Source organism: Hippopotamus amphibius, chromosome 8 (assembly GCF_030028045.1).
Source record: "Hippopotamus amphibius kiboko isolate mHipAmp2 chromosome 8, mHipAmp2.hap2, whole genome shotgun sequence".
NCBI lineage: Eukaryota > Metazoa > Chordata > Mammalia > Artiodactyla > Hippopotamidae > Hippopotamus > Hippopotamus amphibius.
Genome location: NC_080193.1, coordinates 12,050,502 through 12,064,011, shown reverse-complemented (window position 1 = coordinate 12,064,011; position 13,510 = coordinate 12,050,502). Strand labels below are relative to the sequence as shown.

Below are 13,510 nucleotides of genomic sequence, written 5' to 3'. Positions count from 1 at the left end.
GGGAAGGGAGGAACCCTGCTGTGAGTCTGGGCTGCTTTTGGTTTCGTTTCCTTGGGAGGGAGGAGCTTTGCCCCAAGTCTTTGTCTCTCAGCAAATCAAACACTCCTTTGATTCTGAACCCTGTTTGGTCTCCCAGCTCTCTTCTCCGCTATTGCAGAATTACTCCCTGCCTTTAACTGGCATCCTAGAGCATTTGGTCTTTCTTCAGTCTGTACTCTGAAAAGGTACTTTTTAACCCAAGTTAGTATTTCCCCCAGGAGTAATCACCAGCAAAAACAGATTTTTGGTTTCCTTTTCCTCTTTTTCTGTTGCTGACAAAATTATTTGAGTCTCCTGTGATGCTTGCAGCAGTACATGTATATTGCACATAGAACAGTCAGAAAACTCCAGAAGCATAAAAGTCCACCCCTGATCCTAAACATCAAAGGCTACAACTAGAACTACTGTGGTGTCGATCTTTTCAGATATTTTTCTAGGTTAACACACACACACACACACAAACATAATTTCGCTCTCTTTTTCAATGGCATGACTCTATAATGGTTTTACTTTTTGATTAATACACTTTGTTTCTTAAGGCATTTTTAGGTTGACAGAAAAACTGCAAGCTGTCGCTAGCTATGCAGCTTTGAACACGAGTGTAACAGGACATGCCTCAGTGTCCCAATCTTTGCATGAAGACAAACTTTTCTTTCTCACTCAAGAAACTGCTTCTAAGGATAATCTGAAAGAAGAGGCACAAAAGGGAATTTGAAGGGTATCAAATGCTGGGCAAAAATAAAGGGTAGTTCTGACCTTAAAATCTTTATTGGATCTTAAATTGGCTAATGGTCTCCTGCTCCCATGTTCACAACGGCCACCAGGGCAGCTGTTTCACTAGTGGCCACTGTAACTCTGCTTCTTCTAGAGGGCTGGGTAGGTGGGGTGCTGGGGAGAATTACTGATATTGAAGAAAAACAATTTGCATGTGGCTGGGATTTAAGGGAGTGCAGGACAGGAGCCCAGGAGCTAATGTTCTCTGTTGCACTTTATGAAAAAATTACACCAAATCATGATAAACCAGACTCATCCCTGACATGCATATTCTTTGGTTCACTAAATCATCATTCAAAGGAAATCTGGGGCAAAGCCCACACTGGCCTGAGTTTTAGCCACGACCTTAAGGGGAGGATTGCTTTCTCTTATCAGAGGTGGTGTGGGAGCAGGGGATGAGAGGGCGTGCCTCCCAGACTGGAGAGATCATTAATAAACACTCTTTGCCGTGAGTAAGATAGTGACGGTAATTATTTATCTCCGCAATGGCAGGTATTTATTCAGCGCTCCCTATGTAGCAGACCCCACAAAAGCACACCTCTCAGATCCCCAACTGCAGAGGACAGATCTATGCTGCCCCATGATTAGAAATATAAAGTTCACACACTTTGCCATAAATCAAACAAGTAAGCCTAGCAGGGGTTCCGTAAGAAACGTCTTGCCCCCAAATTGTGCCATTTTGCTGTTCATTTTGCTTGCATTGTTTAATCACGACTGCCCAGGAGAGATACTGTGATCTCCTCCTATTTGCTAGGGACGCCTTAGTTTGGCAAGAGTCTCAACCTGTTGGGGACTTCTGCTCAGAAATATGAACAGCGAGAGAAAGAAGCCCTGATACAAGACAAAGCCTGAAACCACATGTGGCAGGGAGTGTGGAGGGCAGGTAGTACATCAAACAACGCCCCACACAACATTGCAAAGCAACTATCCTCCAATAAAAATTAATAATAATGAAAAAAAGATCGTATATTAACGCATTTATGTGGAGTCTAGAAAACAGTACAGGTGAACTGGTTTGCACGGCAGAAATAGAGATACAGGTGTAGAGAACAAACATGGACATCAAGGTGGGGAAGCGGTGGGGGGCGTGGTGGTGGTGGTGGGATGAATTGGGAGATTGGGGTTGACATGTATAAAATAGGTAACAAGTAAAGAATTAATTAAAAACATAATGAAAAACATACACCTCACCCCCGCTTGGGGCTGGGGCACCTGACATGATGCTGAGGGCCCAGGGAGGCTCAGAGAACTCCACCCTCATCTCTGTGGCTTCAACCTTAGTTCTTCCCCGTTCCCTTCCTCAGCAGGACGTTGCCCAGCTCTGGGCAATCAGGAATTCATGAGTCAGGTGTTTCAAATTTCATAGGAACATTTCTGTCAGCCCTTACACACTCGCTCCTCTGTTTCTTTCTTCTTTTTAATATATTTATTTATTTATTTATGGCTGTGTTGGGTCTTCACTGCTGCACGCGGGCTTTCTCTAGCTGTGGTGAGCGAGGGCTACTCTTCATTGTGGTGTGTGGTCTTCTCCTTGCGGTGGCCTCTCTTGTTTCGGAGCACAGGCTCTAGGCTCTCGGGCTTCAGTCCTTGTGGCTCACAGGCTCAGTCCTTGTGGCTCGTGGGCTTAGTTGCTGCGAGGCATGTGGAATCTTCCCAGACCAGGGATCGAACCCATGTCCCGTGCATTGGCAGGCAGATTCTTAACCACTGCGCCACCTGGGGAGTCTGCTCCTCTGTTTCTGACAACCTCATGAATTTGCATGTGAACCAGCATCTCCAAATTGCAGCACCCTGGAGCTTTCTGTCACCTGGGTGGGCCAGCTTTGCCCAAACTATCAGAGCTCAGCTGACAAATACTTATCAAAAAAGGTGTTGAAGGAAAACACCTTATTATTTCTTGTGGTCATACAAGCAGTACAAACGTACAGCAAAAGAAAATAAAATCACAAAATCCAGAAAAGTATAAAGCTCACTCACCATGCTATTATCAAATATACCCACCGAAAACATTCCGGTCTTCAGGAAATCAACCATTACAAGATGAAATTAAAGAAAACCTACTAAGTACACTAACATAAGAACAAATATCCAGCAATAATAGGACAAGACACACTTAAGACCAATGCAGGGAAAAACTAGAAAATGTGATTATAGACCGATTAAAGAAGAGGAAAATTAATGGAAAGAAGCTCCAAGTTGGTGGTTTGGGATTCTCAATGTAACATAGGTGTCATTTTCCCTGAACTACTTGATGGACTTCTAATCAAATGCCTCCCTATACTTGGGGTGAAATTTCACTAGCTGAGTATAATGCTAACATAGAAATAGAAAGAGCCAAGGGAAGACCTTGGTTTGGATAAAACAGAGTTTTCTACAAGATATTAAGAATTAATACCAGGCTAGAGTAATTAGTCAAGGTACTATTAAGTCAAGGACACAAAAATTGACCAATGGAACCACACAGACTCACGCACAGAGGCCGCTGGATACATGTCAGAGGTGGCTTTGCAGAACAGTGGGGAAAGGATGGTCCCTTCAAGAAACGCTGCTGCAATATTTGGGCATCCACATAGAAGAACTAGTACTGGACTCCCAAGTCACACCTGGTTTGCCTGTGTTTTGATGTTACATTCATAAAAGCATTGCTAAATCTAATGTCAGGAAGCTTCCCCCCAGTATTTTCTTCTAGGCGTTTTACAGTTTCAGGTCTTATGTTTAGGTCTTTATCCATTCTGAGTTGATATTTGTGTATGTTGTAAGAAAAGGGTCCGATTTTATTCTTTTGGTTGTGGATATCCAATGTCCTAGCTTGATTTGTTGAAGAGACTGTCCTTTCCTCATTGTGTATTCTTGACAACCTTGTCAAAGATTAATTGACTGTGTGTGCAAAGCACTGGCAATAAACCAAAAATAGACATCCAACTAGAAAGCTTCTGCACAGCAAAGGAAAAAAACAACAACAATGGAGTGAGAAGGTAACCTACGAGAAAGAATAGATACGCGTATATGTGTGGCTGAATCACTTTGCTGTACACTGAAACCAACACAACAATGTAAATCAACTAGATTCCAATGTAAAATTAAAATGTTCACAACGGTAACCCATGGAAAGGGAGAAAATAGTTACAAACCATCAATCTGATAAAGGGGTAAGTTAGCAAAATAATAAGGGCCTTGGACAACTCAACAGCTAAAAGACAAATATCCTGATTAAATAATGGGCTAAGGACTTGAGTTGTTATTTCTCCAAAGAAGGTTTACAAATGGCCAGCAGATCCATGAAAAAGTGTTCAACATTATCATTATTATTATGACTATTTTTTGGCCACGCTGCACAGCGGCGAGATCATACTTCCCCGACCAGGGATTGAACCCAGGCCTCGGCCATGAAAGCACCAGGTCCTAACCACTGGACCTCCAGGGAATTCCCATGCTCACCCTTGTGAATCACCAGGGCAATGGAAACAAAATCGTGAGCCACCACTTACACTTGTCGGTGTCACTATTCTCTATATTAAAAGACACACGTGTTGGTGAGGCTATGGAGGGCCTGGAACGCTCGAGCCCTGTTGGTGGGAGTGCAAAATGGTGCAGCCACGATGGAAACCGTATGGGAGGCCCTTAAAAACGAAAAATAATACTACCATGCGATCCATGTGGCTTTTCCATTAAGCCACTAGTTACTAATTCAATTCCTCTACTAACGACTGTAGCATTATTTATAATTATGAAACACTCCCAGAAAACAAGTGGATTACTCACATGGTAATATGCAATGCAGCCATGACATGTGATTCCAAAAGTGTCCTCTCAGCATGGAGTGATAGCGGTCATGAACGGGACAACGTAGGAAACAAAACCCCATCGAGGTAGAATCCCACTTTTAGAAAAACTCCACATAGACAGGGAAATAGAGTCAGAGAAAAGAAAACTAGAGAGTCAGGTGCCCAGTTCTGGAGAGATTGTGGGGGTTTCCTGAGTTGCCTGGTACCTGGTCCTGGGATGAGCAGGACAGGTTGGATTCTGCCCCAGTTGGCTCTGAGTCTGGGCTGTGGAACAGAGCAGAATTGCTGAACAGGTTTGCGTGGGAAAGGCAAGCTCTCAGGTGAGCCGTTGGCTGTGTCTGGGAAACAGGCAGCCCCAGGACGGGCAGGCTCTCCAGCATCAGCAAGGCCCCAGATGTCAACACATCAGAGAATACACACATGCAAAGGCATAAATATAGAAGCACCGGCCAAGGAGCAGGTATGAGGTTTGAGACAGGGTGGAGAGAGGGTGAGATGGTGGTCCTTCTCGGAAGCACCTGGTAGGCAGCGACGTGGACTGAGAAGAGGTGATGAGCTGAGGATGACCAGGATGGTACCTCAAAACCTCATCACAGCCGGGATGTGCTGAACAGCCCACACCTACCTGGAAGGTGGTGGCAGAAGTGCTCGCGTTGGTGAGGGTAACGCCAAGAAGCAGATGCCAACGTAGGATTAAATGTGGGAGACTATGATTGGGGGAAACATCCACGTGACAGACAATGGGAAGGGAGCTGGGAGAGGCTGGCAAAGCCGAGAGCCCTGATCTTATCTGACTCTGGGGGAAGGAAAGAAGGAAGAACAGCTGGCTCTGAAGTCAAGAGAAGGTCCAGCAAGGCCAGTGGAGAGTCCTTTAGCCGACATCACATGTCAAAGGAGCCTGTCTCGCAGGAATGCCTTTGTTGGCGGGGAGCTGCAGGTGGGCAGAGTGGCTTTGGAGGAAACGCGCAGGTGGATTGGGGAGGGCCGCAGCTGGGGCCCACAGTTGACTGTGTTTCCTCTAGTTGGGGCTCTGCTGGATTCTTTCTCATGGTCCCCAAGTGGGAAACATAAAAATTCAGCCTATGAAGACACATGAAGGCCAATGATTTAGAGCATGAGCTTCGGAGCGAGAAGGACAAGGGTTCAAGTTCAGACTCTGGTCTCTCACTAGCCAGGTGACTCTGCGTGAGTGCCCAAACCTCATCGTATTCTTAGCAGAACAAGAATAAGACCCGCAAATGTGATTTGTATGATCTCTGATTTGAGACTCCTTTGAAGACTTCCTTTGTGTTTTTCCTCTTTCTCCACAGAATAAAAGATGCAGAATCGTGCCCATAAAAAAGGAAAAGGAAAAAAAAAAGAATAAGGCCCGTCTCACAGGGAGGCAGGAGGACTCAAAGGAGGAATAGGAATAAGGAGAAGCCAAAGACGGTTTTCCAGCCACACAGGTGACCAGTGATTCAGGTGGTAAGAACGTGCTTGATCTTTTGTGCATCCTTAAGGGAGTTTTTACAGAATGGACTTTTGTAAATGAAATGTTGTTTTTGGTACCAAGACAGTGTGACAACGTGAGTTGGTAAGCCTATTGTCTAATCCCATGATTCATTCTGGGGCAGAACACGTGTGTAATTTTACATTTTCTAGTAACCACATTAAAAGAGTACAAAGGCAGAGAAGAAATTCAATTTGATCAATTTTTTTTACGCTCTTGGGCAGATATTCATTTATTATAAGGCAGGCATATAGCATTTTTTTTATGTTCCCATCAGTTGTGTATTTTATACATAGTATCAATAATGTATATGTGCCAATCCCAGTTCCCTCCCCCTACCCCATTCCCATTGGTATCCATACATTTGTTCTCTACGTCTGTGTCAATCTGATTGAACGCAGTATTTCTAGAAGTTGTTATTTCAACGTGCCATCAATATCAGCTCACGTGAAGGAATCAGGAGAGCACACAGGCACGTTCCAGGTGCTGACTGGAGACCCATTCCTGTTCTTACAGCATGAGTACCCCAGCCAGACTCTAACCTCTTGTGCCAGTAGCCACCAGCTACATAGGTCTCTACCAGCCACATTTCCAGTAGGGTCAGCTGGGTCCAGAATCACAGGCCTGAAAAGCAACAGTTAGAGAGAGACAGGTGAGTACTTGGGCTTTGTCGGGGGGGTGACTAGAGCTCCTGACAGAAAGAAATACCAACTGGGGCCGACTGGGACTCGGGGAAACAGGAAGGGTCCAGGGGGCACTGCTCCCTGGGGTGTGACCTGAGTGCCCTGCCCTACAGTGGGCATTGAACACAAGGAGAAGGAGGCCTTGAATTTGGGCCTGGATACACCTGGGTTTGGATCTCACCTCTGCTCTTTATTAGTGGTGTGTCCTTGGGCAGGTGCCCTGAATTTCTAATCCTCAGTATCCTCATCTGTGAAATGGGCAGATTGGAACATCCCTGCCTCAAAGGAAGATGTGTGAGGACCTAGACAAGCACGTGAAGAGCTCAGAACAGTCACTGGCACATAATAAATGGCCCATATCTGTCAGTTTTCATAACCCAAATTTGACTATTCTATTAGAGTGTGTGAGTCTTATAGCAAGCTCTTACTTCCTGGGAGCACTTATCATTGCTGCTGTAGCTATTGTTATTTTAGTCAAATTTCAGCTCTCTCACTCATTTTACTCTTAAGGTTTGGACAGGCTCTTGTATCTCCAGACCTCAGCCATGTGTAGGATGGTTAGCCTAGTGCCTGCCTCGCAGGGTTGGAGGTTATTCTTTAAATGTAGTATTTAAATCAGATGCTAGGAGTAAAGTCCCCAGCACAGCGATCGACAATAAACAATGATCGATAAATACGGAACCCTCCCTCTTCCTTCCTTTCCAAGGTGCCACCGCTGCAATCGGGGGCTCGCAGATGTGGGGAGGTAAGCCACGTGGGGACAGAGTACCTGGGTTTTGCAAGTTGTTGTCTCAGGTATTGTCCAATAACAGGGTTTTTAAAGTCATAATACTTTTCCCAGTAGATGCGGAGATGCTGGTGCTGCAGGACCAATTCCAACACAGTCCGGAATCCCTGAGCTGTGCAAAAGTCTTCTTTCCTGCTTCCTTGCTCCCAGGCATAGACAGTCAGGAGCTCCAGGGCATACTGTGGGGGCAGTATTTTCCCATGCCTATTCTTACACTGAAAAGCAGAAGAAAAATTAGAAAAACGGGTTTGTTCGGCTTTTGCGTGACAAAGAGTTAATGCCTAGTCTTCTCAAACTACTCCAGCAAATGGAGGATTAAGAGATGGTTCCAAACCCATTCTATACCAACACCTGACAGCGATATTACAAAAAAAAGGAAACTATAGGCCTGATGATATGGATGCAAAAATCCTCCACAAAATATTAGCCAAGCAAATTCAACATTATATGAAAAGATCATACACCATGATCATGTTGGATCTATTCCAGGGATGCTAGGAGGCTTCAGTATCCACAAATCAATCATCATCATATGTTTGCATTAACAATACAAAGCATAAAAAGCATATGCCCATTTCCACAGATACAGAAAAAAACATCTGAGAAAATTCAACAGCCATCTATGGCACAAACTCTTAACAAGGTGGGTGTGGAGAGAACATAACTCAATATAGGCCATATATGACCAACTCACAACTAGCAGCACACGCAGTGGTGAAGGCTGAAAGCTTTTCCTTTAAGATCGGGAATGAGACGTGTATGCCCACTGTCCCCACATATATTCCATATAGCATTGGCAGTCCGTCCATAGCGATCAGGCGTGAGAAAACCCCAAATGCATCCAAATTAAAACAGAAGAAGTTCTTGCTCTTTGCAGATGACATGATTCTCTACATAGAAAACCCCAAGGACGTCCCCAAAAAACTTTTCGAACTAAAAACTGAATACAATCCCATTTACAACTGCATCAAACAGAAGAAAAAAGCCAGGAATAAATGTAACCACAGAGGTGAGAGACCTATACCCTGAAGTCTATAAGACTTTGAGGAGAGAAATCGAAGATGACAAAAAGAAATAGAAAGATATTAATAGTGTTAAAATCTGCCTATACCCAAAGCAATCTACACACATGTCACCATGGTATGTGATTCACGACGGCTGTGCCACGTTACTCTTGGCAAGTGAGACCACGGGAAGCACATAGGTTAATTCATTTGCCCACATGTGACAGCTAGGAAGTGAACAAAAGAGTGTGTGTTGGGGATGGGGAGTGGGGGGGTTCCACTCATTAATTTAATGAATAATTACTTACTGAGACTCTATTTTGTGCCAGGCACTGTTCTAGGTTCTGCGGATACAGCAGTGAATATAATATACAAATCCTTTTTTTTAATGTACATTTTTAGTGGGGAGACAGGAAATAAACAAGCAAAGAAGCCCACGCCAAGGCCCTAAAGCTGGAGTAGAGTTTCTCTTTTGGAGGACTAATGAAGAGGAGAGCATGGCCTGGGGTAGTGGTGAGGGTGCAGAGATGGGGGTTCAGAGAGGTCAAGGGCAGATCCTCTGAGCCTCTCAAGTGACTTGGACCAGGGTGGGAGTGACCGAGGACGTGACAGTTGATGATAATGGATACCTTTTAGATACAAGACCAAGCCATTTGCAGACTGGTTGGACGCGGGTGTGTGTGTGTGTGTGTGTGTGTGTGTGTGTAAAAGATAAGAAAGACCCATGGTTTTGTCCAGAGTAACTGGAAAGGTGGCATTCTCATTTCCGGATACAGGAAGACCAGGCAAAAGAGATACCTGGGTCCACTGGCATCCATCCCTGGCCCTTCCCTTCTTCCCGCTTTCCTTCCCCTCCTCCCCACAGCCTCTGCTCCTCCACCTTCTCCTCTCATCCTCTCCCTCCTTGTTCCCTGCCCTCTCTCCTCCTTCATGCTCTTTCCCTCCTCTCCATTCATCTCTGTCCATCTTTCTCCTTCCTCCACCATCCTTTCTGATTCCTCTCCTCCTCCTGCTCCCTCTCCTCTTTCTTCCCTTCCCCACTGCTCTCCCCTCCCCTCCCTTTCCTTCTCCCCCTCCGGCTGCCTCATCCTTGCTTCCTCCCCACTCCTCGCCCTCCTCCTTCCCTCCCTCTTCTCCACCCCTCCCTCCTCCTTCCCTCCCTCTTCTCCACCCCTCCCTCCTCCTCTTGTCCTCACTCTCTTCCTTCTCTCCCTCCACCTCCTCTGCTCTCTCTCTGGGTGGGACCAGCCATACCAGTTGGTACCAGTGCTTCACTAGGCGGATCAGGCTCTTCAGCTTGGTTGGACGGTCCCTCAGGAAGGCTCGCTGCAGCTCCGTGAAGCAGGGGGAGAACTCGCCCTCTTTCCCCAGGGCCTCGCATTCTTGGATAAGCCGGATGTAGACTTTAGGGTCAGGTCTGTAGCTTTTGGTCACGTGACCTATTAGGGATACAGCCATAACTTTAGGGCATCAGCTATTCTCTGAGTTTCTTTCAGTCGCCCTGGGGACACAGGCTCACTGGCCATGGGGTGCAGTGCAAAGCTCAGCAGGCCTAGAGCCAGGAGGCCTGAGGTCCATCCCCGGTCCTCACTTCTCCCATCTCCACTGCGGCCTCCCCGTCCAAGCCAGCATCATCTCTCACCTGGACACAGCAGCGATGGCCGCAGCCTCCTTCCTGGATCCTCCACAGCCCATCCTCTACCAGCACCCACACAGGCCTTTTAAACCCTCCTCATTCCACTTCTTGTTTCCTGGGACATCTGAATAAAACCCAAAGTCCTCACCACGGCCCAGGAGGTTTGGTGTCACCTGTCTCCGGCCACCTCTGCCATCTCACCCCCTGCCTTGATCCCTTTGCCACTGACTCCCCTGGTTATTTCACTTCCTCAAATATGCCAAGCTCAGTCCTGTCTCAGGGCCTTTGCACTTGCTGTTTCCTCTTCCTGGAGCCCCCAGATCTTCCCATGTTTGGCTCCTTCTCATCCCTTGGGCCTCAGGTCAGAGGTCACCTCCCTTGCCGCCCTGTCTAAAAAAGTCCTCTGATGCCCACTGCTCTCTATTGGACCATCAGCCTTAGTGCTTCTCACAACAAGTTCTCACTTCATTTATGGTGCTTCTGTTGTCAGCCTCCAGGAGACAGGTTCCCTGTCTGTCTCATTTACGGCCACAGACCAGCGCCTTGCACATGCACGGTACCCAGTGGAAACTGAGCCCCAGACATGCATTGCTTCCTGTCCAAGTCTTCCTGCAGATTATCTATAGATTCCAACCCTCAGCATAAGTTTCACGAGGTTTCCTCATGTTTTGCATAATGATGAAACTGACATATTGAGCTTACACCAGCTCTATGCTGCCTCGATTTTAGAAAGAGAAGATTCACACACTTTGCTGTAAGTAGAACTAGTAAGCCTGGCAGCTGTTCTATAAGAAATGTCTTCCCCTTCAACTGTACCTATTTTTGTTTAATATCACTACAGTGGCTGAGGATGACCCTAGTCCTCCTTGCCCCAGAAGAGATGCTACGATCTTCTCCCCACTTGAAGGGATACCCCATTTAATAAGACTCTCACAGTGAGAGAGATTTCTGCTCAGAAACATGAAAAGAGAGCAGAAGCAGCCCTGATATGGGACAAAGGCTGAACCACCTTGTGGCTGGGAGCGCTCACCCAGGGCATCAAAGGCAGGCAGCACATCGAATTCCACCCACTCGTGGAGCCGGGGGGACCGCAGCACGAAGCTGAGAGCACGGGGCTTCTTCCTTCGCTGTTTCTGGACCTCAAACTTCACTTCAAATGTTTCCTCTCTTTGACAGGCTTCCAGCTGTTTCCTAATTTCCTCAATGAATTCTCCTCGGCGCTGAAGCTGTTCCTGAAAACTTGTGAGATTGGTGAGGAAGACGACGAGGTCAGCATCTGATTGGCCCCTGAGGGTCGTGCCTTTGCCTGAGGAGCCGCCCTAAAACAGGTGATGAGAATGAGAACGGACACTGGTCACTGAGAAGAGCCTCCCTACACAAAATGCTGAGAAGAATCACTAACATCCTGAGAGCCAGCCACTGTCCTGACGCCATCACCCGTCGTAACTCCTACAAAGCTCACAAGAACGCTCTGATCTAGCTACTATTATTTTCTGTTCCCATTTTCCAGATGGGGAAAGAGATGCTGAGAGCGAGTATGTCTCAGCCCAATCACACAGCTAGTCGGTGGCAGAGATGCAATTCACACCCTGCTTGCCTTTTCCCAGGGTCTGTGTGCTTTACTCCCTGTCCTTTATGGCCTTCTGTGAGTGATACCGTAAACTGGCCCAGGCATTATTCTACTTGATCTGCAAGCCCTGGAAGGTACTGGGAATTATGGATGAGGCCAGTGAGGCACAGAGAGGTTAAGTGACTTGCCCAAGATTTCACAGCCAGCAGGTGCTACCTGCTTTCAAAACGTATGCTCTGAACCAGCTCGTGTCTCTGCAGAAATGGTGAGTCCCCAGCCAGGTCAATGATTAGTATCCACACAGCCGGGCTTCAGTTTGCCTGTCTCTGGAGTGGACATGACACAGGTGGTTTATAAACTTCACCTGGGCATTTGTTAAAAGCTTACAGATGGAGGCCTTCCCCCCAGAAGTGATTTTCACAAGGTGTGGTTATTTTTTTGGCATGGATAACTCAGAAGCCACCAGCCCCAGAGACCTCAGCCTTTTGCTGTCTGTCTGTCTCTGTGGAAACCCTTGCTCATCCAGCCCCCTTCTCCCCCTCCAGGCAGCTCTGGACTCACCTTCACAACTTTGGACACCCGAACCCGGTGGCTGGTGTGTAGGAAACACCTCTCCTTCAGGAAACTGCAGATGATGTCGATGGCTTCACGGACCTGCGTGCGGAAATCCTCGTCTGGCTGGAGACGGTCCTCGATGAACTTGTCTAGATCCCTGGCCGGGGTATTACTGAGCTCCATTGTGGCGCTGGGACAGGAGAGCCAGAGGTTGCAGAGCTGGCTAGCAAAACCTGTTGGCTTCTATCTCTTCTGCTGCCTGGGTGTAGGAGGCTGTGAGTTTCATTTCCAGGGAAGGGAGGAACCCTGCTGTGAGTCTGGGCTGCTTTTGGTTTCATTTCCTTGGGAGGGAGGAGCTTTGCCCCAAGTCTTTGTCTCTCAGCAAATCAAACACTCCTTTGATTCTGAACCCTGTTTGGTCTCCCAGCTCTCTTCTCCGCTATTGCAGAATTACTCCCTGCCTTTAACTGGCATCCTAGAGCATTTGGTCTTTCTTCAGTCTGTACTCTGAAAAGGTACTTTTTAACCCAAGTTAGTATTTCCCCCAGGAGTAATCACCAGCAAAAACAGATTTTTGGTTTCCTTTTCCTCTTTTTCTGTTGCTGACAAAATTATTTGAGTCTCCTGTGATGCTTGCAGCAGTACATGTATATTGCACATAGAACAGTCAGAAAACTCCAGAAGCATAAAAGTCCACCCCTGATCCTAAACATCAAAGGCTACAACTAGAACTACTGTGGTGTCGATCTTTTCAGATATTTTTCTAGGTTAACACACACACACACACAAACATAATTTCGCTCTCTTTTTCAATGGCATGACTCTATAATGGTTTTACTTTTTGATTAATACACTTTGTTTCTTAAGGCATTTTTAGGTTGACAGAAAAACTGCAAGCTGTCGCTAGCTGTGCAGCTTTGAACACGAGTGTAACAGGACATGCCTCAGTGTCCCAATCTTTGCATGAAGACAAACTTTTCTTTCTCACTCAAGAAACTGCTTCTGAGGATAATCTGAAAGAAGAGGCACAAAAGGGGATTTGAAGGGTATCAAATGCTGGGCAAAAATAAAGGGTAATTCTGACCTTAAAATCTTTATTGGATCTTAAATTGGCTAATGGTCTCCTGCTCCCATGTTCACAACGGCCACCAGGGCAGCTGTTTCACTAGTGGCCGCTGTAACTCT

General features: G+C 46.5%; 1 protein-coding gene across 1 annotated transcript; it reads right to left on the bottom strand.

Moving 5' to 3' along the window:
• Positions 1-6,422: 6,422 nt before the first annotated feature.
• Positions 6,423-12,647, bottom strand: LOC130858432 (2'-5'-oligoadenylate synthase 1-like). The gene is made up of 5 exons (XM_057744838.1): positions 12,332-12,647; positions 11,231-11,519; positions 9,819-10,003; positions 7,543-7,775; positions 6,423-6,714 (listed from the first exon to the last, which is right to left on the bottom strand). Exons 1-5 carry the CDS (start codon positions 12,506-12,508, stop codon positions 6,534-6,536), a joined length of 1,065 nt encoding a protein of 354 aa, XP_057600821.1. The 5' UTR covers positions 12,509-12,647; the 3' UTR covers positions 6,423-6,533.
• Positions 12,648-13,510: the final 863 nt, after the last annotated feature.

Coding starts and splice junctions, on each gene's coding strand:
- LOC130858432 (XM_057744838.1), bottom strand. CDS start 12,508: ATGGAGCTCAGTAATACCCCGGCCAGGGATCTAGACAAGTTCATCGAG. Junction 10,004..11,230: donor GCCTGCCTTTGATGCCCTGG/GTGAGCGCTCCC, acceptor TATCCCTAATAG/GTCACGTGACCAAAAGCTAC. Junction 7,776..9,818: donor TGAAGCACTGGTACCAACTG/GTATGGCTGGTC, acceptor TCTGCTTTTCAG/TGTAAGAATAGGCATGGGAA.